Genomic DNA, 27,441 nt, shown 5'->3' on the forward strand with positions numbered 1-27,441 from the left:
TAGTGCGCACTTTCCATAGCATAGAAAATCGCCACGTTTCAATTTGTGTAACTGAACTTGTTTCATATCACTGGTCATATAAACCTATGTAAACAGGAAAAACGCGGAAGGGTTTGGTCGCATCTAACTACAGCCCCAAAAAATACCATTGGCCATACTGAGCCTAGCTACATTGCTAACAGGAGTGACAGCGCGTCTGACTGCGTCTGACTGACTGGGAGGTCGCGCAAAGCTCGGAGAGGTACGGAGCAGCTCGTCTCAATTCAGATAAGAGCATATTTCATTATGGAAGTACGGTGGACTGTTCCTTTAAGAATTCATGCAGTTCCATGCCTGGATGCACAATCTTGATAATTTATTTGTCTAAAACTGTTTTAAAAAAAAAAAAAGTTTTTTCTCAAACTGAAACTACATGCCAAAAATATTTCGGGAAAACAAAATGGTTGGAGTGTGGTCTTTCAAGCAAGGCATGATCGAGTCTGATGAGTGTGCTATTCAGCTTGTAATGTGAAAGCAGTGCATTGTATAAAAGTGCGCTGGTTAATCTTGGCATCAAGCATCAGACTCGGGAGGGGAGAGGGGGTAAAACTGGAGGGGGAATTCCGATCTCCGTGACTTTGACCAAGGCACGCATGTTAGTGTCAGTTTAAGAAACTGCTGGTCTCTTGACATTATCATACACAACCATCTGTAGAGTTTACACAGACAGAGTGTTGCAAAAAACCAAAAACATCCAGCTGTTCTGTGGGTGGAAAATTCCTTGGTGATTAGAGATATCACATCAAACGGGAATGGCCAGACTGGTCATGTCTCTGTTGTACAGGCATTTCTGACGGGAGATGATCGTCTAGAACTACAACTGATCTATAACTCCTTTGCTTTTCTCCATAAAGTTTTAGAGAAATTAAACATTAAGTTTAGAGTTAGGTAACTCAAGTAATCACTCTTGACAACCGTGGTGAGTAGAAAAGCATCTCAGAATGCACAACGTGTCAAACCTTGAGCAAAAGAACTCATTGGTTTCCACTCCTGTCAGCCAAGAACAGGAAACAGGTCATGGGTTCACTGAAACTGGACAGGTAAAGATTAGAAAAACGTCACCTGGTCTTTTGTAGATGAACTGGACGTGAAGATTTAACGTGTTCCCATTAAACTGTCTGTCTGCTGTGCTATTTTACTAATACTAATCAATTACATCATTAGATACTCTACTTTACTGTATTTATCTTATCAACTACATTATTACAGCTGTTACGAGTCATACACAGTCAGAACAGCAGTCAAATGTCAAATACACAGGAAGGACATGAGAATGAATGTAATCTGAAGATTACATTCATAAGAAATCCCTCCGTTGTATTTACGGCATGCATTTTCACATTTATCGTGGAATGAGGAACTTGCGCAACAGAAAAGGGAACTGATTCCACTCATCACAGTAGTGATATTTTTCCCCATGTGACAGAGCATACCACCATCGTGGGTAACGATTGACTCGGAGGACTACAGTGATGTCATGATGTAATGGTATTTCCCACCTGTGCTCTGGTACTGGCTGAGTCTCTTGGCCAGGTCGACACGGTGGATGTCTCTCAGGTATTTCACCATCACGTCCGTCCTGGTGCTGGAGATCTGATCCAACTTCTCCAGTTCCACGACCACATCCAGGAAGCACTACGGAGAAGATCATGTGATCACAGTGGTCATTATTCTTGTCACCAGAGCGGCGCATTAAATCGTAAGGGTAGAGTGTGCACTATGTCCTATATACTTATAATACACTTTATTCTCTCCACATTCACTGGATATGAGCAATCGTGCGCTCTGATTGGCTGCTCGACTAGTAGGATATCAGCTCATATACCTTGAGTAGAGGAAAAACAAAATGGCGGATTGCATCGAGTCAGATATATCACTTTACTATCAAGTATTTAAAAGAAACAGAAATAGCTAAAAGAATATGCCCCCCCCCCCATATCTCCTGTTCCACACTCCAGCCCAGTTGGTGGCGGTAATGCGCCTTCAAGTTGGTTTGCCAACTGCCAAAAAAACCCTAAAGAAGAAGAAAAACAAAATGGTGGAGTGTGTTGTTGAACCAACCGAGGAAGAAATAAAAACTCTGCTAGAAAACAAAACCCCAAAAAAATACAAAGAGCAACAAAATATGGAATGAAAGTATTTGATGGTAAGAATGTATCTATTTGTTTAATTTTTCAAGAATTATTATTATTATTATTGTCACCACATTTTTCACAAATTGCTCCTGTCATTTCGCCAGTTTGTTTAGATTCTAAGCGGAAATGATTTTGTCGGATGTTTTGTGTAAAGTTTTAATTTATCGAATTTACAAAAAAATAAAAATGCTCTGTTTCTCAAAATCCAGTGAATGTGGAGAGAATAAAACAGTTATTCCACTCAATCTCATCGTACATGGATTATAGACAACTCGGTGCTACGCGCCTCGTCAGCTATCAGCTCATGTACGACTCAATTTCGTGGAATAACTGTTAAATATCTGTGAGCATGGCGCGTCTAAACCAAGTCCCTTGGAAAATACTGCAGTACAACTGATCAACATATGAAAAAAAAAAGGTCACTTATTGCTTTTTTTTTTCCCCTAAAATTGAACCATCTCTGGAACAGATCCTTCGATTGTGGACAATCGTGTACGTTACTGTAAACTGTTTAGCTGAAGGCAGGAAAGTGTTTTCACCGACTTTCATAGATTTTACACTACCGTTCAAAAGTTTGGGGTCACCCAGACAATTTTGTGTTTTCCATGAAAAGTCACACTTTTATTTCCCACCATAAGTTGTAAAATGAATAGAAAATATAGTCAAGACATTTTTCTGGCCATTTTGAGCATTTAATCGACCCCACAAATGTGATGCTCCAGAAACTCAATCTGCTCAAAGGAAGGTCAGTTTTATAGCTTCTCTAAAGAGCTCAACTGTTTTCAGCTGTGCTAACATGATTGTACAAGGGTTTTCTAATCATCCATTAGCCTTCTGAGGCAATGAGCAAACACATTGTACCATTAGAACACTGGAGTGAGAGTTGCTGGAAATGGGCCTCTATGGACCCTTTTCACGTGACGTCACGACAAACGCGGCCGCCATTTTGGACATGAACTACCAGTAGTCTACCACAGCCAACAACGAGGAACGACGGCGAAGCATCGAAAGGAATATAGCCATCAAAGAAAGTTTTTACTTTCAGCAAGACTTCCATCATGCCATTACATTGTTGTGCACCTGGATGTAGTAACCATCAACACACAAGGCAAGATTTATCATTTTATTGGATCCCGACAGATGCTGACCGACGGAGAAGATGGATGGTCTCTAAAATATTGGCAAAATGATGTTTATTGACATAGCAATCGTGTGTAACGGGAAGCATTTGCATATCCGAAGTGTTGTGTTTACATCAAAGATAAAATAAACCGATATGGCAACGACTGCTGCTGCCAGGTTGGGGACACAAACTAGTAGAAAGGAAGTGTGCCAACAGTGCCAACAGTCTTCCTTTGTGGTCGATTCTGCTTTAAGGTAAGATGCATTTAATTATTCGTCTGCTGTGGGTTTGGAATCGGTAGCCTGACCGATTCGTTCATGTTTGTGGTGCCATTTGTTTGTTGACGCGTGTTGAAATGGAAGATTGGTTGTTGACATGATTTCCAGTGATGCTTTGGTGCTGCTGTGGATCAGATGTGTTGAGTAGCCTGACTGTTTTTTCTTGCGTGTGGTATCATTGTTGACGCGAGGTTGTTTTTTTGAACATGCCAATGCGGACACAATTTCCCCTGATGAGTTATGACTTCAGACGCGATGCGTGTGTGGAGTCCGCGTGATATGATATGTGCGTAAGATAGGCTTCTCATGTGTTTGGAGATCCGCACTCTGAGACAAGCGCAAGCACCACCCCCCCAAGGGAAAAAAAGGGACCCCCCGAAAATATCGGCATAGTTCGAACACTGGGTTGGAGAAAGTAATGGCAAATAGTGAGTGCACAAACCGTAGAAGGTAAACTGTACACAGTGCCAGGGCAGTGTGATGGTATGTCTACTTTTAGATTGTGTTAGCTTATCAATGAACACACTCGTCACTCGACGAGTTTCACGTCTTTACGACAGATACTTAAATGTGTGTTAGGTATTATTGTTGCAGTCTAAGCAGTCATTGTAGCAGCTAGACGAGCGAGAACCGAAAGGGTCTGTGCCATAAACCGTTATTTCTTCATGTCCAAAATGGCGGTCGCGCTTACGAAGGTCACGTGAGTGAAAAGGGTCTATACACCTATGGAGATATTGCACCAAAAACCAGACATTTGCAGCTAGAATAGTCATTTACCACATTAGCAATGTATAGAGTGGATTTCTGATTAGTTTAAAGTGATCTTCATTGAAAAGAACAGTGCTTTTCTTTCAAAAATAAGGACATTTCAAAGTGACCCCAAACTTTTGAACGGTAGTGTATGTTTCATTTACCTTCTCTGGTCTGGTTACTGAAATGACAACATGGCTTGTTTCTTGATTGATATCCCGCTGTCTCCCAACAAGTTGCACCACTCAAGCAGATGTTAAAAAAAAAAAAAATTTAAAAATCCCCCACCAACCCACAGGAGGAATCAGGGCTCAGAACTGCATTTTTCTTAGAATTTTTATAGTTCTGCTTTAGACAGTTCATGAGAATACAAAAAAAAAAAAACCCAAAATCCCATGGCTGTAAATAAACAGGTCCTGCTGACATTAAACGAGCACACAACTGCCATGACCCTGGGGAGTTTTGATGATGTTTCCAAAACAGGGCCAGGACACAAAGGCAAGACTGAGAAGTCGGTTTATATTTCATCAGACTACCTGAGCAGCAGAAAACTCTCTCCAGAGCAGAATTCACCCTCAGAAATTCTATACGTTAAGCACGGGTGCAGATAAACGACATCCACTGAGATCAGACACAGAGTTCAGAGTTCAATTTCTTGCTATTTTACCTCAAACTTTTCCACTTTCTCTTTCGGCAGAGTGCCTCTCAACAGGAAAACTAACGACCCCAAATCGTCCGATCCGACGTCCTCGCTCAATTCAGCCATGAGTACCCTTAAAGACAGAAAAACACCTGTCTGAGAGATCTGACTGTACATTGTAGGAGCATTTAGAGTTACAACCAGAAGTTTACATACAGTTTAGAAAAATACACAAAGTTTTTTCCTCCATGTCTGACAGTAAAATTGAGGAAACGTTTCCTGTTTTAGGTCAGTTATGGTCCCTAATTTTTTTTTTTTAATTTGTAAAATGTCAGAATAATCAGAGAGAGAATTAAGAGAATTTTTAATTACTTTCTTCAAAAGTCAGACGTTTACATACACCAAGTTGACTGAGTTTAAACAGCTCGGAGCGTTCCACGTGATGATGTTTTGGCATTAGAAGCTTCTGATAGGCTCATTGACGTCATTGGCACAGCTGTGGATGTATTTTAAGGCACACCTTCAAACACAAAGGTCTCTTTGCATGACATCATGGGAAACTCAAAAGAAATCAACCAAGACACCAGGAAAATAATTGTGGATCTTCACAAGTCTGGTTCATCCTTGGGTACAATTTCCAGATGCCTGAAGGTCCCACGTTCATCTGTTCACCATGGGAGCACACAGTGATCATACTGCTCAGAAAGGAGACGGCTTCTGTGTCCCAGAGAGGAACGTGCTTTGGTACGAAATGTGCAAATGAACCCCAGAACAACAGCGAAAGACCTTGTAAAGATGCTCGTGAAACCGGTAAAAGAATCTCATTATCCACAGTAAAAGGAGTTCTGTACCGCCAGGAGCTGAAAGGCCTGGAGAAAGCCACTGCTCCAAAACCACCATAATAAACCAGATTACAGTTTGCAGCTGCACATGGGGACAAAGATCTTAATTTCTGGAGACGTGTCCCATGGTCTGATGAAACCAAAATTGAACTGTTTGGCCATAATGATCATCGTTATGTTTGGAGGAGAAAGGGGGAAGCTTGCAAACCTCAGAACACCATCCCAACCGTGAAGCATGGGGTGACAGCATCATGTCATGGGGTTGCTTTGCTGCAGGAGGGACTGGAGCATGTCACAAAATAGATGGTCATGAGAAAAGAAAATTATGTGGATGGATTGAAGCAACATCTCAAAACATCAGCCAAAAAGTTGAAGCTTGGGCGTGGATGGGTTTTCCAAATGGACAATGACCCCAAGCATATCTCTAAATTAGTCGCAAAGTGGCTTAAGGACAACAAAGTGAAGGTATTGGAGTGGCCATCACAAAGCCCTGACATCAATCCTATAAAAAAAATTTGTGGGCGACACTGAAAAGGCACGTGCGAGCAAGATGGCCCACAAATTTGACTCAACTCCGCCAGTTCTGTCAGGAGGAAGGGACCAAAATTCCAGCAAGATATTGTGAGAAACTTGTAGAAGGCGACCCAAACCGCTTGATCCAGCTCAAAGGCAATTCTACCAAGTACTAACCAAGTGTATTTAAACTTCTGACTTTTATGAAAGTAATTAGAAATTCTCTAAAAAAATTCTCTCTGATTATTGACAAGTTAAAAAAGGGGACCCTAACTGACCTAAAACAAGAAAAGTTTCCTCAATTTTACTGTCAGACATGGAGGAGAAAAAGTTTGTCTTTTTCTAAACTGTATGTAAACTTCTGGTTGCAACTGTAGATTTAAATCAGAGTCATCATTGTTGCCTTGAGATCCGTTTAATTATTTGCTGTCGAATAAATTACTTGAGCTGTGAGAATACTGAGATTCAAACAATATAGATATAGATATTTTTAATATTTTCTCTGAAGCACTAGTAGACACTATGAGTATATTCTCTGTGAGCTGATAAAAAAAACGTACCGTAGCAGCATATTTCTCATGAATTTGATGAATAGATTTGTAATTACTTAATGTGCTTTGAAATTAGTTCGGATGCAAAAGATGACAGTTAAAGTACCTGTAATCTGACAGAGCATGGCCATTTTCCAAAAGCTGCTCAGCCTTGGTCTTACTGATGCCCAACACCTTCAAGAGTAAGTCATACCGCCTCATCCTGAGCATCAGCTCCATCAGCAAGGCCTCCTCTGTTTGTACTTGGACCATGCAAGACTGCAGGATTTCCTTGACGTTGCTGGTGCACTGCTTGGTGTGTAACTCTCCACACAGGTACAACAAACGCTTACACTCCTCCGGACTGAGCTCCTCCACTATTTGGGTGATGAGAGCTGCTTTTGACAAAGACATCCTCCTAGAAGGGAGAGTAAAGGAAAACTAAAATATTTACATGAGCTTATATGAAGAAAAACAAATACAATCATCCAATATACACCAAATTCACTTTAATCAAAGGTGTGAAGCTTTTAGGATTCCTCATCTCCAATATGAAAAGCAAGTCTTGCAGGAGAAGATGGGAAACTGAATCGGCTGATCCTAAACCATACACTGGAATTACATTACAAGCATTTAGCAGATGCTCTTATCCAGAGCGACATACAGCATACCCAGAGCAGTTGGGGTTAGATGCCTTGCTCAGGGGAATTCAGCCATTCCTGTTGGTCCCGGGAATCAAACCAGCAACCTTTTGGTCCCAAAGCTGCTTCTCTAACCTTTCAGCCATGGCTTCCCCAACCAGAGTTAGTACTTAAATGTTTTTAAATGTTACACCAAAGTAACCTGAAAAGCAGGGCAAGGACCTGAGTGTGTACTGCTGGTCAAACAAATTAACTTGAAACTTGAGAGGAGGAGCAACTGGGGGTGTGGTGCTTTGCTCAAGGGCACTTCAGCCATTCCTGCTGGTCCAGGTAATCAAACCAGTGACCGTTTGGTCCCAAAGCTGCTTCTCTAACCATTAGGGCCGTGGCTTCCCCGCTAGGGCCGTGGCTTCCCCGCTAGGGCCGTGGCTTCCCCGTGGTGTTCAGAGTGTTGCAGTAACTTCTCCAAACAAGGGCACCTCTTTTAATAAAGCTTTCATTTACAATCTGAGGGACATTACATGCAAATATTTCAGTATTTGATGAAATCCAATCATACGTAAATTTTAAGAAAACGTTAAATAAAAATTCCCTATGTGTAAAAATGTTTGACTGGCAGTATCTACAAAACAACAGGGTTCTTATACATCAAAAAAGAGGCAACCATGGCCAACCAGTACCCATAAAAAGCATATGGTTTAAGTTATCATTCAAAACTTAAATTAACTTCAATAGTTCTTCATTAAATTAAAGCTGGCGGCAATGTACCTTCTCACCGACTACAAACTTAAGTTCTGGAGTTCTGTCTAGAGCAGTTTAGCAGAACTTGAACATTTTCAAAACATTCAAGTGATCTAGTCTGACTTTAAAGCACTCTTTCTGTGTAATGGACACTCAAATTCCTGGGGACCAGAGTCAGTCATTGCTCTGCTTCTTATTCAGCCTTCTGTGAAAGTTGAGCAATTGCCCTCACACCCTCCTATTCCTGTAAAAACAGCCCCTCATTCAACAATGTGCAGTTTATTTCAAGGGAATTCTTTATCAGCATATCTTATTCAATGAACTAATTTGGTACGAAATGTGCAAATAAGCCCCAGAACAACAGCGAAAGACCTTGTAAAGATGCTCCTGAAACCAGTAAGAGAGTCTCATTATCCACAGTAAAATGAGTTCTGTACCGACAGGAGCTGAAAGGCCACTCAGCAAGGAGAAAGCCACTGGACACGGTGGTGTAGTGGTTAGCACGGTCGCCTCACAGCAAGAAGGTCCGGGTTCGAGCCCCGTGGCCGGCGAGGGCCTTTCTGTATGGAGTTTGCATGTTCTCCCTGTGTCTGCGTGGGTTTCCTCCGGGTGCTCCGGTTTCCCCCACAGTCCAAAGACATGCGGTTAGGTTAATATGGGACGGCCTTGAGTGAGGCACCGAACTCCCAACTGCTCCCTGGGTGCTGTTAGCATGGCTGCCCACTGCTCCGGGTATGTGTGTGTTCACTGCTTCAGATGGGTTAAATGCAGACAGGAAATTTCACAAGTGTGTGATGAATAAAGTTGTGCTTTCTTTCTTAAACCAAAAAAAAAAAAAAAAGGTCCATAGCCAGGAAGAGATATGAAATGATCACTACCAATCCCACAAACTGTTCCCAACAGCTATGTCTTTTCTCAGTGACGCCATCAAGACTACCTGGAAAAACAAGATAAATAGTAAATCGATTGATACTCTCCTGTCGTTTCCCTTACCACTAACTTAATAACCCTACCATTGTACTTTATACTCTATTCTTTATTTACAGGTGAGAAGTATTTCAGTTTACACTTGGACGTTTTTATTTAAGGATTTTTTTTTTACTTCACCTGGTTATACCACGATGTCCTCAATGAAATTTCCATGATAAAGAACATATTTTTGCTTTGTATATTTTCGTTCAGACATTTTAAAGTGCTACTTACAAATCACAAATTCTTCAACTCTAATAATTTTGCCCGTTTACCAAATCCAATCATGCTCACGTGGATGTATTTTATGTTTATTTAACAAGAAATAAACCACAATTGTGAAAATTCCTGTGGTAAAAAAGGGGAGGAAAACATTTTGGGGCATGCTGTTATTGGAAAATCATCAACGTTCAACGTGGCCCATCATAACGTGAGAGAAGTTGATTATTTTCCAATAACAGCATATCCTGAATTGTTTTATTCCTTTTACTCCATATCAGTATACCAGCAGCAACAACAACCATTTTAATGAACTAAACAACATGACATTGTACTGTTGTGGAAAGTCCATGGAACATGTTAGTTCCTATTATTATCCTATTATCACTGATGACACAGCAATATAACAGTTTGCTTTGTTCCCTTCTCTTGAAGATAATAAGACAAAATTGCAGCTTGTTATATTACCGAGAAAAGTGTGTAATTAATCAGCAAAGTGCAATTTTACAGCTTTATCTCTGACTCTTACAGAGCTGACAGTGGACACTCCTTCTTCTAAAATGTTAAATATCTCCTCATAGGAGATCCTGATCTCCTCTACTTACTTCTTAAAGATCCATTTTAACCCATTTTTGCAAAACACTTGGCATACAACTCCCTGGGTACGCTGTTACTATAGAAACAATTAAAATTTAAGAAACATTTCTATAGTAAGACTGATATAAACCTGTAACCTGCCTGTCCATGTTCCATCTGACCAATCAGAATGAAGGATTCAATAGCTCTGTGGTATAAATACATTTAAAGGGTCAATTTGTCTCCGTATCAAACAGCACAACTCATCCGAATGGTTCATTTTAATACCAATATCTGACTACTGATTTAATTTAAAATTATTTATGAGTCATGCACTGATTGCACTTTTCCATTTTTCACATGATACTGATCAGTATCATGTGAAAAATGGAAAAAGTGCAATCAGTGCATGACTCATGAATAATTTTAGATTAAATTCATATCAATATGAAAACTGAGTATCGGCTGAAATCTGATACTCGATCCTGATCACAAATACTGAGCTCCTTGGCCAACTACAGGTTTGCAAACAAAATATACCTGTAACAAACTGTATCAACCTATACCTGTACCAAACTATACCTGTACCAAACTATACCTGTACCAAACTTTACTATACCTGTACCAAACTATACTATACCTGTAGCAAACTATACCTGTACCAAACTATACTATACCTGTACCAAACTATACCTGTACCAAACTATACTATACCTGTACCAAACTATACTATACCTGTACCAAACTATACCTGTACCAAACTTTACTATACCTGTACCAAACTATACCTGTACCAAACTATACCTGTACCAAACTATACCTGTACCAAACTATACTATACCTGTACCAAACTATACTATACCTGTACCAAACTATACCTGTACCAAACTTTACTATACCTGTACCAAACTATACCTGCACCAAACTATACCTGTACCAAACTATACTATACCTGTAGCAAACTATACCTGTACCAAACTATACTATACCTGTACCAAACTATACTATACCTGTACCAAACTATACCTGTACCAAACTATACCTGTACCAAACTATACTATACCTGTAGCAAACTATACCTGTACCAAACTATACTATACCTGTACCAAACTATACCTGTACCAAACTATACTATACCTGTAGCAAACTATACCTGTACCAAACTATACTATACCTGTACCAAACTATACCTGTACCAATCTATGCCAAAATATACCTGTACCAAACTGTACCAAAGTACACCTGTAACAAACTAGACCTGTATCAATCTATGCCAAAAAATACCTATACCAATCTATGCCAAACTATACCTGTACCAAACTATACTATACCTGTAGCAAACTATACCTGTACCAAACTTTACTATACCTGTACCAAACTATACCTGTACCAATCTATGCCAAAATATACATGTACCAAAGTACACCTGTAACAAACTAGACCTGTATCAATCTATGCCAAAAAATACCTATACCAATCTATGCCAAACTATACCTGTACCAAACTATACTATACCTGTAGCAAACTATACCTGTACCAAACTTTACTATACCTGTACCAAACTATACCTGTACCAATCTATGCCAAACTATACCTGTACCAATCTATGCCATACTATACCTGTACCAAACTATACCTGTACCAATCTATGCCAGACTATACCTATGCCAAACTATACCTGTACCAATCTATGCCAAACTACACCTGTACCAATCTATGCCAAACTATACCTGTACCAAACTATGCCAAACTATACCTGTACATCATTGCATCATTGCAGACCTTGGCGCCGTTCAGACACATTTCTGATCAAAAATACACATTTCATATCAAAAAAACCAAAATGTTCCCAAACAATGTCCAGGTCATTTCAACTAAGAATATAATTTTGTCACAAAAATAAATTGCTGTCTGCTTGGTCAAGAATTACAATTATTTATAAACCTACATAATAATAAAACCTAACAAAACTACACCTGTACCAATCTATGCCAGACTATACCTATACCAAACTATACCTGTACCAATCTATGCCAAACTATACCTGTACAAAACTATACTTGTACCAAATTATGCCAAACTATACCTGTACCAATCTACATCTGTACCAATCTATACCTGTACCAATCTATACCTGTACCAATCTATGCCAAACTATACCTGTACCAATCTATGCCAAATCTATACCTGTACGAATCTTTGCCAAATCTATACCTGTACCAATCTATGCCAAACTATACCTGTACCAACCCATGCCAAACTATACCTGTACCAACCCATGCCAAACTATACCTGTACCAAACTATACCTGTACCAAACTACATCTGTACCAATCTATGCCAAACTACACCTGTACCAAACTACATCTGTACCAAACTATACCTGTACCAATCTATGCCATACTACACCTGTACCAATCTATACCTGTACCTATCTATGCCAAACTATACTTGTACCAATTGATGCAAATCTATACCTGTACCAATCTATGCCAAACTATACCTGTACCAATCTATGCCAAACTATACTTGTACCAATCTATGCAAATCTATACCTGTACTAATCTATGCCAAATCTGTCTGTAATTTATCTATGCCAATCTATCTGTAACCGCTTATCCTGTGCAGGGCCGCAGGCAAGCTGGAGCCTATCCCAGCTGACTATGGGTGAGAGGCGGGGTACATCCTGGCCAAGTCACCAGGTCATTGCAGGGCTGACACATGGAGACAAACAACCATTCACACTCACATTCACACCTACGGTCAATTTAGAGTCACCAATTATCCTAACCGGCATGTCTTTGGACTGTGGGGGAAACCGGAGCACCCGGAGGAAACCCACGTGGACACGGGGAGAACATGCAAACTCCGCACAGAAAGGCTCCCATTGGCCACTGGGCTCAAACTCAGAACCTTCTTGCTGTGAGGCGACAGTGCTAACCACTACACCACCGTGCCACCCAGATTACATTTCAATTTTTGATTATCATTGCTACTTGCATGACACAAGCAGCACAGTGATGCAGTGGTTATCACTGTCACCTCACAGCAAGAAGGTTCCAGGTTCGAACCTCATGGCCAACAGGGGCCTTTCTGTGTGGAGTCTGTATGGGTTTCCTCCGGGTGCTCTGGTTTCTTCCACAGTCCAAAGACATACAGATTAGGTAAAATACCCAACCCCTAGGGTTACACAAGACAGTGCCCAGATAGATCGGGGAGGGTTGTGTCAGGATGGACATCTCTCTCATCTCATCTCATTATCTCTAGCCGCTTTATCCTTCTACAGGGTCGCAGGCAAGCTGGAGCCTATCCCAGCTGACTACGGGTGAAAGGCGGGGTACACCCTGGACAAGTCGCCAGGTCATCACAGGGCTGACACATAGACACAGACAACCATTCACACTCACATTCACACCTACGCTCAATTTAGAGTCACCAGTTAACCTAACCTGCATGTCTTTGGACTGTGAGGGAAACCGGAGCACCCGGAGGAAACCCACACAGACACGGGGAGAACATGCAAACTCTGCACAGAAAGGCCCTCACCGGCCACGGGGCTCGAACCCGGACCTTCTTGCTGTGAGGCGACAGCGCTAACCGCTACACCACCGTGCCGCCAGGACGGACATCTGATGTAAAACCTACACCAAATCAAATATGTGGAACAGATCCAGAAGAAGAAGAAGAAGAGAAGAATGCTAGTCACGTGATGTGCCAATTCCACCTTTACCCCTTAATGACGACATATCATGACCCCGTGTATATCCTATAATGACGACATATGATGCCTTGTCTAAAACCTTGTCAAAACCTTGTCTTTAGACTTTTCTTTCTTGTAAATATGTTCCAAGGGTGAACAGTATATACATATACAAGGGTGGCTGTAACAACTGCTTTCAAGGGTAAAGAGTTAAATCCTTCAGTGTTGTTAAGAATGATTGCAAACTTTATGACTAGTGCATAAACGTCAACTCTAGATGTCCCTGATGTAGAGAGCAAAGCATTACAAATCTTTTAGCCTCGTTTTCATGTCCGATTTTGACATCATATTTTTAAATATTTAAGAACATAGCCTTAACTTGAAAATCAAACTTGGAAAAAATGGTTTTTGAAATCGGCATACTTTAACGAACATGAATACATATGTTGCCAGAAATCAGATAGAAATGCTCAGACCTTTATGAGATGGGATTTTGTCCACCAAATTCTTAATTTACTCATAAACGCTCATAAAAACATTTATAATAACATCCAGGCTTGTGGGACTTGAGTCCAGGACTCGTGCCCTAATTTTAAGGACTCGTGACTAGACTTGGACTTGAGCACTGATGACTCGGACTCATGCATTAACTGCAGTCGGACTTGTAAAATGGAGATGAGGACTCAGATTTTTTCTGTATTTTTTGTAACGTGTCTGTGAAGGTTCTCAGTCATCCAGGTCATAGTAAACCGTAGGTGCTAAACGAAGGCAACTGGACTTGCTGGAAATTCTTGAAGACATTTCACCTCTCATCCAAAAAGCTTCTTCAGTTCTGTCTGACTAGTGGGGAGTTCCAGGTATTTATACTCTAGTGGACCAAAAGCAACACCGAGGAGAGTCGTTGAGGTCACCTGGGTTGTTGAGTCATCCTGTAGGTTGTTAGGGTAACCGGGGGCTGGGTGTGAATGGTGTTAGCAGCCTAGAGAGTCGTTAGGGTGATCTGTGGGTCGTTGGCTCTCTCTGACACCATGTGAGTCATTGAAGCCAGCTGAGGCTACGTTTACATTACGTCGAATCAGCGGATCATCAGATTAACGTTCTTAAAACGATTCGCGTTGACACTAAAACCGTTAGCCGTGCACACAGCAACACCAATACGCGGATACGCTCGGCTCCGCAGGCATCCTGCGCTCCAAATCACTCCGCCCTGAACAGCGAGTGCCCTCTGGAGGGTGCGCACTCCGGCCCTGCGCAGCTCACAGAGCGCGCGAGTGAAGTGAACAAGCCACGATTCGGGACTGAGCCGCTGTGTGTGAGATCCCAGCGCATATCACTTATTACTTGCAAGTGGAAGGATGGCAAGCCTAAAGACAATCATAACTACACAATGGGCAGTATTTGCATCAGTATTTGCAGTATTTTCATACTTTTATACTCTTTAATGAAAGGTGATACAAGGCGGAAGTCTGCGCCGTTTTTCAGCAGTCGTGTCACATGACCAACGCCAGCGAATCAGGAAGGTGGATGTCACAGTGACGTTGTCCAATGAGACGCCAGCTAGAGCTCAGCACAGCGTATTCGCGTATTCTCAATGTTTACACAGCACCGGAGCTGATACGATCTAGATTGAATACGTGGACGCTGGCGGATTCCCGTTTCCCCGCTTTTTCAGGGGGGTTAATGTAAACGGACAGTGCGTCCGCGAAGAAAACGAGACAGATACGGTCTAGTGTAAACGTAGCCTGAGTCTTGGTGCGGATGTGTATTCAGTTTTCTGAGAAGTGTGCCAAGGACTGCATTGTAGGTGGGTGATAAGTGATGTCGCAGGCCCTGTCCACACGGCAACGGATTCAGGTGAATCCGATAAAATTGTTTATCGTTTCAGCCTGGTGTCCACACGGCACCAGCGTTTTGGGTGCCCCAAAACGAAATCTTTTGAGAACGGGTTCCAGAGTGGAAAGATCTGGCAACGGCGCCGTTGCAAAGTCGTCTGGATGAGTAGAACGGATTTGTTTACGATGACGTCACAACCACATGTGCTTCACGCCGGGTAGAAGTGTAACGAACTTGATGCGAGTTGTCAACAAATCCTATAACTTGGTTCATGAAACGCGCTTACAAAATATTTTCACTGTGAATATTTATTGTGTAATGGTGCAAAGTGAGAGAGAGAGAGAGAGAGAGAGAGAGAGAGTGAGAGTCAATCCCGCCAGCAAAAATAGGGAAAAAAAGGAGCAATCTCACCTCTTCAGATGTTGGTTTAAGTCCTACAATACATTCCTCAAAAAGGGCGTAGAAGAACAAATTAATCCATCAACGTGTAGCATTCAATTTATTCCAGACCATTAAAGACGCCGCCTTCCGCGTAGAATCATACGTCATCCTCGCCGCCATATTGGATGGGTCAAAGCGGAGAATAAAGATGCCTCATTCATGTGCTGAGTTTAACTGTACCAACAGGTTTACCATCCAAACGAGATCACATGGGATTACCTTTCACAGGTGAGACTGGAAAAATACTTTTCATTGTATTTGGTCATTATAATGTAATTTTACGAACAGATTTTCCTGACTTTGTGGCTAATATGAAGTCTCGCACATAATAGTTTATGCACATGCGTCCTTACTTCTTCTATTGTTCTGGTGTCTCCGAAGGGACCGTCTTACAGCGCCCCTAGAGGTGTGGCATGTGTATTGCATCGTTTTCAGCAAGCGTTGCGTTGCCATATATACCTGATATTTTACTGATCGTTGCCCATGTGGACGCAATATTTTTTTTTAATAACATCTCGTTGCCATTGTCGTGTGGATGTAGCCTCAGACCACCTCGTCTGTTCAGTGATGGTCGTTCCAGGTTGACAAAGATGGCTTCTTTTACTTCTCTTTCAAACCACCGGTCTTCTCTGGCTAAAATGTGTACATCGCAGTCCTGAAACGAGTGTCCTTTGTTATTCAGATGAAGATAGACTGCAGAGTCCTGGCCTGAGGAACTGGCTCTTCTGTGTTGAGCCATGCACCTGTGAAGTGGTTGTTTCGTTTCCCCAATATACCAATCTGTGCATTCCTCACTGCATCAAGTTGCGTACACTGAGGCTACATCCACATGACAACGGCAACGAGATGTTATTTAAAAATATATCGCGTCCAAATGGGCAACGATCAGTAAAATATCAGGTCCATATGGCAACGCAACGCTTGCTGAAAACGATGCAATACACATGCCACACCTCTAGGGGCGCTGTAAGACGGTCCCTTCGGAGACACCAGAACAATAGAAGAAGTAAGGACGTATGCGCATAAACTATTATGCGCGAGACTTCATATTAGCCACAAAGTCAGGAAAATCTGTTCGTAAAATTACATTATAATGACCAAATACAATGAAAAGTATTTTTCCAGTCTCACCTGTGAAAGGTAATCCCATGTGATCTCGTTTGGACGGCAAACCTGTTAGTACAGTTAAACGCAGCTAATCTTTATTCTCCGCTTTGACCTATCCAATATGGCGGCGAGGATGACGTATGATTCTACGCGGAAGGCGGCGTCTTTAATGGTCCGGAATAAATTGAATGCTACACGTTGATGGATTAATTTGTTGTTTCTCACCTGTGAAAGGTAATCCCATGTGATCTTGTTTGGATGGTAAACCTGTTGGTACAGTTAAACGCAGCACATGAATCTTTATTCTCCGCTTTGACCTATCCAATATGGCGGCGAGGATGACGTATGAGTCTACGCGGAAGGCGGCGTCTTTAATGGTCCGGAATAAATTGAATACTACACGTTGATGGATTAATTTGTTCTTCTACGCCCTTTTTGAGGAATGTATTGTAGGACTTAAACCAACATCTGAAGAGGTGAGATCGCTCCTTTTTTTCCCTATTTTTGCTGGCGGGATTGACTCTGCCCTAAGGGCAGAGTCTCTCTCTCTCACTTTGCACCATTACACAATAAATATTCACAGTGAAAATATTTTGTAAGCGCATTTCATGAACCAAGTTATAGGATTTGTTGACAACTCGCATCGAGTTCGTTACACTTCTACCCGGCGTGAAGCACTCACAGTCATGTGGTTGTGACGTCATCGTAAACAAATCCGTTCTACTCATCCAGACGACTTCACAACGGCAACGTTGCCAGATCTTTCCACTCTGGAACCCGTTCTCAAAAAGATTGCGTTTTGGGCACCCAAAACGCTGGTGCCGTGTGGACGCCAGGCCTAAACGATAAGCAATTGTATCGGAGTCACCTGAATCCGTTGCCGTGTGGACAGGGCCTAAGTTGTCCTGTTTGTGTCTGGGTATTCTGTCCTTAGGGTGGACCAATTTCTGCTTCAGAGTGTTACTGGGTCTGACAGAGAGAACCAACGGCCCACAGATCACCCTAACAACTCTCTAGGCTGCTAACACTGTTCACACCCAGCCTCCAGTGACCTACAGGATGACTCAACAACCCAGGCGACCTTAACGACTCCCCGTAGGGTTGCTCTTTTGGTCCACTAGAGGATAAATACCTGGAACTCCCCACTAGTCAGACAGAACTGAAGAAGCCTTTTGGATGAGAAGTGAAACATCTTCAAGAATTTCAAGCAAGTCCAGTTGCCTTCTTTGAGCACCTACGGTTTATTTTTTGTAACATGCCATAATAATTTGACAAAAGATATTTATATCTACATTAATTTTTAGATTAATTTCATGCAAGAATGACACACCTGTGCGCCTCGGCGCGTGCATCAGACACACTCTCGGCCACGCTTTGGGCAGCGCGTGTGCCAAGCAGACTCTCATGCACGCGCCGTAAACGGTTTCACATAAAGGCATCCATCCATCCATCCATTATCTGTAGCCGCTTATCCTGTTCTCCAGGATCGCAGGCGAGCTGAAGCCTATCCCAGCTGACTATGGGGTTCACCCTGGACAAGTCGCCAGGTCATCACAGGGCTGACACAGAGATAAACAACCATTCACACTCACATTCACACCTACGCTCAATTTAGAGTCACCAGTTAACCTAGCCTGCATGTCTTTGGACTGTGGAGGAAACCCACACACTGCAAAAAATGATATCTTAGCAAGTGAAAATATCTTGAAAATAGTTGAAACGATCTAGCATTTCTTATTAGAAGAAAACAAGACACCAATTTTGAGATTATTAAACCTAGTTCTAGATCGCAGCTAACTTATTCTAAGATGTCTTACCAAGTGTAATTATCTTACTGCACTGGGAGATTATTTCACTTGATTATAGTCTAAATGTTCTCAAATTTATTATGGCTTTCCTTATATTAGGATGGCTAGTTTTTGCAGTGCAGACATGGTGAGAACATGCAAACTACACAGAAAGGCCCTCGCCGGCTCAAACCCAGGACTTCCTTGCTGTGAGGCGACAGTGCTAACCACTACATCACCGTGCCGCCCGACATAAAGGCAGCAATAGGAAATTCTTTATGCCAGCAAATTCTAGTTAATGATCAAAACAACTTTATGTATTATTAGCCTTATTTGTTCATCCTGGGGTGTCACGGTGGTGTAGTGGTTAGCGCTGTCGCCTCACAGCAAGAAGGTCCGGGTTCGAGCCCCGTGGCCGGCGAGGGCCTTTCTGTGCGGAGTTTGCATGTTCTCCCCGTGTCCGTGTGGGTTTCCTCCGGGTGCTCCGGTTTCCCCCACAGTCCAAAGACATGCAGGTTAGGTTAACTGGTGACTCTAAATTGAGCGTAGGTGTGAATGTGAGTGTGAATGGTTGTCTGTGTCTATGTGTCGGCCCTGTGATGACCTGGTGACTTGTCCAGGGTGTACCCCGCCTTTCACCTGTAGTCAGCTGGGATAGGCTCCAGCTCGCCTGCGACCCTGTAGAAGGATAAAGCGGCTAGAGATAATGAGATGAGATGAGACTTTTTTATTGCCAAAATAAAATCAAAATCAAATCAGCCACCATCTAATGGTGCGGTTGGAGTCTTGTTCTCGGACTCGACTTGGACTCGAGACTGGACTTGGACTCGAGGTTTAGTGACTCGACTCCAACACTGAGAACATCAGAACTGAATTCATGAACATTTTCTCATTATTGTCTGTTTCTCTTTATTAGTAAAAATAACTAATAAACTAAGAAACTTAATAAACTGGTCAGAAGGGCTGGCTCAGTCTTGGACTGTCCTCTGGACTCCATTGAGGTGGTGGGTGAGAGGAGGATGTTACCCAAGCTGACCTCAATCATGGATAACCCCTCTCACCCCCTACATGAGGCTGTGGGGGCTTTAACCAGCTCTTTTAGTAGTAGACTGCTACACCCACGGTATAAGAAGGAGAGATACCGCAGGTCATTCATACCTACTGCTGTCAGACTGTAGAACACCCACAACTTGTAACGTAGCACCAATAACCTGTTTGTCGTTTAATTTGCACTACTTCACCACTACTACCTCTGCCATCTCTCATTGATGCAATTATTATGTGCAATAATATAGGCCCTAAACTATTTTTATGCATACAGTGCCGCCTAGTAGTATTGGCACCCTTGAAGTTTATGTACTTAAAGTTAAGCATCTCCTGAACAAAAGTGATGTAGTGATGCAGAATTTTTCTGCAGATAGCTCGTGGTTAATATAAAAGAGCAAAGTATCAACAAAATAAAAAAAATAAACAATTAGAGTGAAAAAAAATGAAAAAGGTAAATCTTGCTGTATGACTAGTATTGGCACCCTTTGCTGTTAGTCCTAAAACCTAACCTAACTAAACCTAATTTGACTCACCTATGGTAAATTACAAATGGAAATCACCTGTGAAGACCTGTCTGTGCCCATGTGACATGAAATGGCCAATGAATGATGAGATTTGTGTTTTGAAAAACCAACTGTTTCACTCAGTCCCTTTTTCACAATGGTGAAGACAAAAGAGCTGTCTGAAGAAACAAGAAATGCAGTTGTTGACAAACACAAGAGCTCCAAAGGATATAAAGCCATCTCCAAAGAGCTTGGTATCCCTGTGTCAACAGTGCGTAATGTTATTAAGAAATATTTGAAGCATGGAACTGTCAAGAACCTCCCTGGGCGTGGGGGTAAGAAAAAAATCAATGATAGAAGTCATCGAAGGTTGGTGCGATTGGTGGCAGAATCACCTCAGTTAACATCTACGGACCTGCAGGCCCACCTGGAACAGTCTGGGGTAACTGTTTCAAGAAGCACCATAAGGCGCACACTCAACACAGCAGGGCTACATCGGCGGAGGCCAAGGAAGACCCCATTATTGAAAAAAGACACAAAAAGGAGCGTCTGGAGTTTGCGAAAGAGAACCTGGACAAGCCACAGTCCTTCTGGGAAAATGTCCTGTGGACAGATGAGACAAAAGTAGAGCTTTTTGGGAATTCTCACAGGCAGTATGTTTACAGGCGCTGCAACGAAGCATTCAAAGAAAAGAACACCCTACCAACAGTCAAGCATGGTGGAGGATCAATAATGCTGTGGGGCTGCTTTGCTGCATCTGGGACTGGAGGCCTTACCCGTATCATAGGTATTATGAAATCTGAAGATTATCAACAGATTTTGGAGCAAAATGTCCTGCCCAGTGTAAGAAAGCTCGGTTTGGGTACTCCAGCAGGACAAAGACCCCAAACACATATCTAAAAGCACACAAAAATGGTTAGAAAAGAAAAAATGGACTGTTTTGAAGTGGCCAGCAATGAGTCCTGACCTCAATCCAATTGAGAATCTTTGGGGGGAGTTGAAATCTGCCATTGGCAGAAGGAATCCTTCAAATATCCAAGACCTAGAGCGTATAGCGAAGGAAGAGTGGGAGAAAATACCACAAGACAAATGCAAGAAGCTCATTGATGGCTACAGGAAACGTTTGGAGGCCGTCATCGCTGCCAAAGGGTCTCATCTCATCTCATTATCTGTAGCCGCTTTATCCTTCTACAGGGTCGCAGGCAAGCTGGAGCCTATCCCAGCTGACTACGGGCGAAAGGCGGGGTTCACCCTGGACAAGTCGCCAGGTCATCACAGGGCTGACACACAGACACAGACAACCATTCACACTCACATTCACACCTACGCTTAATTTAGAGTCACCAGTTAACCTAACCTGCATGTCTTTGGACTGTGGGGGAAACCGGAGCACCCGGAGGAAACCCACGCGGACACGGGGAGAACATGCAAACTCCACACAGAAAGGCCCTCGCCGGCCACGGGGCTCGAACCCAGGACCTTCTTGCTGTGAGGCAACAGTGCTAACCGCTACACCACCGTGCCGCCCGCTGCCAAAGGGTGTGCAACCAAATACTAAGGAGGGGTGCCAATATTCCTGCACCTGCTGTATTTCTGTTTTTTGTTGTCTTAGAAATTAAAATGCCTATTTTGAACGAAAACAACTTTTCAGTTCCTTTGGACCTTCAATTAAAAGATCTTGGTATTGCAAATTGTGTCCATTTCCATTTATTTCTGGAGGTATTACAAAAGTTGTGAATAAAATTAAGGGGTGCCAATACTGCTAGGCGGGGCTGTACTTATTTATATATGTATATGAGTCTACCTGTAATGTGCAATTTTTCCGAGCCTCTCAATAAGGCAATGTTTCTACACTTTTTTCACAGTAGATAATGCAAATAGCCCTCTGCATTTAATCCTTCGTTTGTCTAATTTTTATTTCAGTTTTATTTGTTATCTGTTTGACTTTTTCTTGCTACTGTAACACGTGAATTTCCCCGATGTGGGATGAATAAAGTGAATCTAATCTAAAGTGATAATCTAATCTAATCTAACTATAATAATAATAATAATAATAATAATAATAATAATAAAATAAAAGATGCAGCAGCAGCAACAAAAACAACAAAAATGCCACCTGTAACACTCTTCAGGAATAATATCATTCAATTCTTGTTTTTTTCCTACACTGTAAAAAAAAAATAGTTGAGAATACTTGAAATTTCAAGGCAACCGTCTGCATTAAGAATTTTATGTTTTGCCAACGATGTGCCCATGATAATCCAAACTATGATAAAACTGTTATCTTTATTAAGAATTCTTAATTAAGTCAATTTTCAATTCCTCATTCTGCCAACATAGATTTCTCTTTTTGCTGAACAGTGGCATTCACAGTAGTACAAAAAGGCAATTGAGGTTATCACAATTTTTTTTTTTTAGATTTTTTTGGGGCTTTTTTCACCTCTATTTGGATAGGACAGCGTAGAGACAGGAAATGAGCGGGAGAGAGAGACGGGGAGGGATTGGGAAATGATCTCGGGTCGGAACCGAACCCAGGTCCCCAGATTTATGGTATGGCGCCTTATCCACCTGAGCCACGACGCCCCTGAGGTTATCACAATTTATACGTGCCTTTTTTCATTGTTCTACACAATTACAAAAATTTTTAAAACCCACATCGTGGGTGTGGCTCAGGTGGACAAGGCGCCATACCATAAATCCGGGGACCCAGGTTCGATTCCGACCCGAGGTCATTTCCCGATCCCTCCCCGTCCCGCTCATTTCCTGTCTCTACACTGTCCTATCCAAATAAAGGTGAAAAAAGTCTGATAACCTCAATTGCCTTTTTGCACTACTGTGAATGCCACTGTTCAGCAAAAAGAGAAATCTATGTTGGCAGAATGAGGAATTGAAAATTGACTTAATTAAGAATTCTTAATAAAGATAACAGTTTTATCATAGTTTGGATTATCATGGGCACATCATTGGCAAAACATAAAATTCTTAATGCAGACGGTTGCCTTGAAATTTCAAGTATTCTCAACTATTCTTTTTTTACAGTGTACACAGAAGCCCGTGTTTATGTTTTTGTAGCGTTTCTTAGCTCACAAAGCCACATACATCACTTACAGAGAGAGAGAGAGAGAGAGAGAGAAAGAAAGAGAAAGTATTTTCCTTTGTAAAATATGTATCTTACATAAAGTGCGACTTTCACTTTAAAGCTTCAGTCCGAGCTGCACACTGGAGCCTGTTGTCCTGCAGGGAAATAAACACACCACAGCCAGCCTTCAGCCTCTTCTATTATCATTATCACTATTATTATTGTTGTTATTATTATTATTTCTAATCCCGAAGTGTCATAAACGCATGCCCTACCTCCAGATGGTGGACCAGAGTAAAATGTGACCCGCAGTATGAAATGGAAACACAGAGCCATGACAGCAACGCCCCCATCTAGTGACGTCATCCAGAGTTTCCCCCGGGGGCGGGGAGAGAGAGAGAGAGACTGAGATGACGAAAAACAATACTTGGGGAAAAAGAAAAAAAACCACGAAAAATAACTAACCTTTTGAAATATAAATATATTTTGCATGTGTTACAGGTGATTCTAGATTTATGGAGGGAAATGAGGTCAGCATTCTAAAAGGGACTTTTTTTTTGGGGTGACTCATTAAAAAAAAGGGGTGTGGACTTGAATTAATTAATTAATTAATTACGGGGTTAATTTAGTACAAAGTAGGGTGGTGTAGTGGTTAGCACTGTCGCCTCACAGCAAGAAGGTCCTGGGTTCGAGCCCCGGGGCCGGCGAGGGCCTTTCTGTGTGGAGTTTGCATGTTCTCCCCGTGTCCGCGTGGGTTTCCTCCGGGTGCTCCTGGTTTCCCCCACAGTCCAAAGACATGCAGGTTAGGTTAACTGGTGACTCTAAATTGAGCGTAGGTGTGAATGTGAGTGTGAATGGTTGTCTGTGTCTATGTGTCAGCCCTGTGATGACCTGGCGACTTGTCCAGGGTGTACCCCGCCTTTCGCCCGTAGTCAGCTGGGATAGGATCCAACTTGCCTGCGACCCTGTAGAACAGGATAAAGCGGCTAGAGATAATGAGATGAGATCAATTTTTTTTTAAAATGTCTTTGGTCAGTCTTGGACACACGTGTCAACATTCGAGGACATTTTCTGAACAGTCTGAAGAAAAACAACCAGCATGAGTTACAGCGTGCTAACCGGAGAGGACGCTTGAGGAATTCAGATTCACCCGATTTCAAAAATCATAACATTTCATTGTACTGTAGTTATTATTCTAATCATACGGTTATGTAGCAGCTTCTTCTTCCTCTTCTTAGGGCGGCACGGTGGTGTAGTGGTTAGCGCTGTCGCCTCACGGCAAGAAGGTCCGGGTTCGAGCCCCGTGGCCGGCGAGGGCCTTTCTGTGTGGAGTTTGCATGTTCTCCCCATGTCCGCGTGGGTTTCCTCCGGGTGCTCCGGTTTCCCCCACAGTCCAAAGACATGCAGGTTAGGTTAACGTGAGGCGGCCTTGGGCTGAGGTGCCCTTGAGCGAGGTACCGAACCCCTGACTGCTTCCCGGGTGCTCTGGTGTGGCTGCCCCCTGCTCTGGGTGTGTGTGTGTTCACTGCTTCAGATGGGTTAAATGCAGAGGATGGATTTCACTGTGCTGGAAGTGTGCATGTGACAAATAAAGGTTTCTTCTTCTTCTACTCTCGGCAGTTTAGTGTACTTTAATGGCATACTGTAACTGTTAACAATATTGCCAAAGCAAACTAATATAAAAGTTCTATACATGAACAATAACAGCAAATACAGGAAAAAAACAACAATAATGTATAAAATAAACACTAAACATGAATAGATATTAATTAAATTAACATGTATTACAGAAGGATGTGCAGGATTGAATTATCCATCCATCCATCCATCCATCCATCAGGGTTAAGCTGGAGCTAATCCCAGGTCACTTCAGGTGAGAGGCAGGTTACACCCTGGGCAGCTCCCCAATCCATCACAGAGACGAACAGCCATCACACTCACACCTACAGGCGAGTTTGAGAATCCAGAGCACCCAGAGGAAACCCACAGGCACGAGGAGAACATCCAAACTCTACCCCAGTCGACAACGAGGTTCAAATCTTCTTTGATCTTGTTTATTCTTTTTACTCAAATCGATACGATCACAATGACTTGCGTACTGTAACCCTGTGACACGTCAATCTGTAATTCTGAGAATGCAGTCGTGTGATCAAAGAAAAGTACACCCTGCTGTGATTTTATGATTTTTATTAATCAGGGCCTAGAGGGAAATTGTGTGGTCCTCACCAAGTTCTGTAAACAAACAAATAAGGTCAGGTGACAACAACATAAAGCACAACAGATTTCAATATTTCAACCATCATTCAGAAACCAGGTGGAGAAAAATAAATGTACAATATGGATGTTATACAATATAATAAATACACAATGTACAATATCTATCTATAATAAACAATAATGCAGAAAAAATATCCTACTTATCTGCTAGTCAATAAGAGAATAATTAGCAGGCACATGTCACTGCTGAAGCAACGCTGTGAGAGTGTGGGTCAAAATTTCCCCAAAACACCGACAGGAAATGTTTACAGAAAGGTGGTTCTTTGTGTGACTGAAATATAGGGCAGCGTTGTAGTCGAGTCACTCAACCTCGAGTCCAAGTCACCAGTGTTCAAATTCGAGTCAAGTCCGAGTCATTAAAGAAAACTTCGAGTCTGAGAACAAGACTCCATCTGCACCACGTGACGGCATCTCCGCTACTGTGTCGGACTAACGTTCCTGCTCGACCGCCTCATTTTAGTTAACAGGCTACAGATACAAAGCTTGTTCATCGCTCAGCAAGCCCCGCCCACTATCAACAGGGCAAATAACATGAGAGAGGGTTAACACTAGCTAGTTCATTGCTCAGCAAGCCCCGCCCACTATCAACAGAGCAATGAACATAGCGTGTCACTTCCTTCTCTGGGTGGTCTTACCAAATGACGATTGAAGTTCGAGGTCATCTCCGTCGTCTCCTCGATAGTTCTTCTACATATGGAACAGATACTGTAGCAGTGCATTTTTTCCCGCTGCACGAGAAGTCTGTAGAAGCAAAGTGGACAATCCTAGCGGCGTCTCTCCAGGCATTTTAGCACCGTTAACGTTAGTTCGCTCCTGAATGTGACGTATGAACAGGTGAATGTGCATGGAATTCTCTTGCATGGAATTAGTATAAAAATTAATGTAGATATAAATATTAGTATCTTATGCCAAATTATTATGGCATGTTACAAAAAAATAAAGAAAAAAAAAATCCTTCCGAGTCCTTGTCTCCGATTTACGAGTCCAAGTCAAGTCACGAGTCCTGAAAATTAGGGCACGAGTCGGACTCGAGTACTACAAGCCTGATATCGGGTGTACGTTATTTTTCCCGACCTGGTTTCTGAATATAGGTTTACTTTTGAGGCAAAAAAAAAAAAAAAGACTGTATGGCAGGCCTTGGAGAGAGAGCTGTTCTCACATAGTGTCGTTGTTGTTGTGGGCTCGAAGCTGGAGTGAAACAAAGGGATTCACTGACAGTTACAGATACAAAAGGCGTCCTGGAGTCTTCCTACTGCTGTGAAAAAAACTCTCCTACTCCTGGATCAGAGATATTTCCTTTCTAAAGAAATGCACAAGTCAAGTTCCTAAGCCACAATCAGAAGTTCAAGACAAAGTTCCATGGAGACAGTAATACCTTTTATCTTTTCCTCTGTTTGAACGATTGGAACAAACAAAAACAGCGTAAAAATTAACCATATTTAAGACAGATTAAAGCTGTCCTGCCTTTCAGATTTTTCAAGTGTAGGTCATAAAAAGAATTTTCCCCAACACTCAATTATTTTTGTTTAGTGACTGAAAGCTACTGAATTCGAATCACAGACTTCCAATTTTATTAGTTATTTTAAACAAAACAATTAATGAATTTATCTCCACCTGGCCCTAAATTCTCCGCTATTTTTTCCTGCTTCACCATGACCCAATACAAGATACG

The 27,441-nt window shown here is 42.1% G+C and overlaps 1 protein-coding gene across 1 annotated transcript in view; it reads right to left on the minus strand.

Moving 5' to 3' along the window:
* The window catches only part of LOC132892066 (CASP8 and FADD-like apoptosis regulator), a 45,633-nt gene extending 21,722 nt beyond the window's left edge, over positions 1-23,911 (minus strand). Inside the window, exons 1-5 of the mRNA XM_060930431.1 lie at positions 23,768-23,911; positions 23,589-23,647; positions 6,978-7,268; positions 4,993-5,098; positions 1,539-1,674 (exon numbers count right to left, since the gene is read on the minus strand). Coding sequence (XP_060786414.1) covers positions 1,539-1,674; positions 4,993-5,098; positions 6,978-7,268; positions 23,589-23,590 — 535 coding nt within the window. The 5' untranslated portion in view covers positions 23,591-23,647; positions 23,768-23,911. The remainder of the gene's footprint in view (positions 1-1,538; positions 1,675-4,992; positions 5,099-6,977; positions 7,269-23,588; positions 23,648-23,767) is intronic.
* Between the last annotated feature and the right edge of the window lie 3,530 nt (positions 23,912-27,441).

This window comes from Neoarius graeffei, chromosome 9 (genome assembly GCF_027579695.1).
Source record: "Neoarius graeffei isolate fNeoGra1 chromosome 9, fNeoGra1.pri, whole genome shotgun sequence".
NCBI lineage: Eukaryota > Metazoa > Chordata > Actinopteri > Siluriformes > Ariidae > Neoarius > Neoarius graeffei.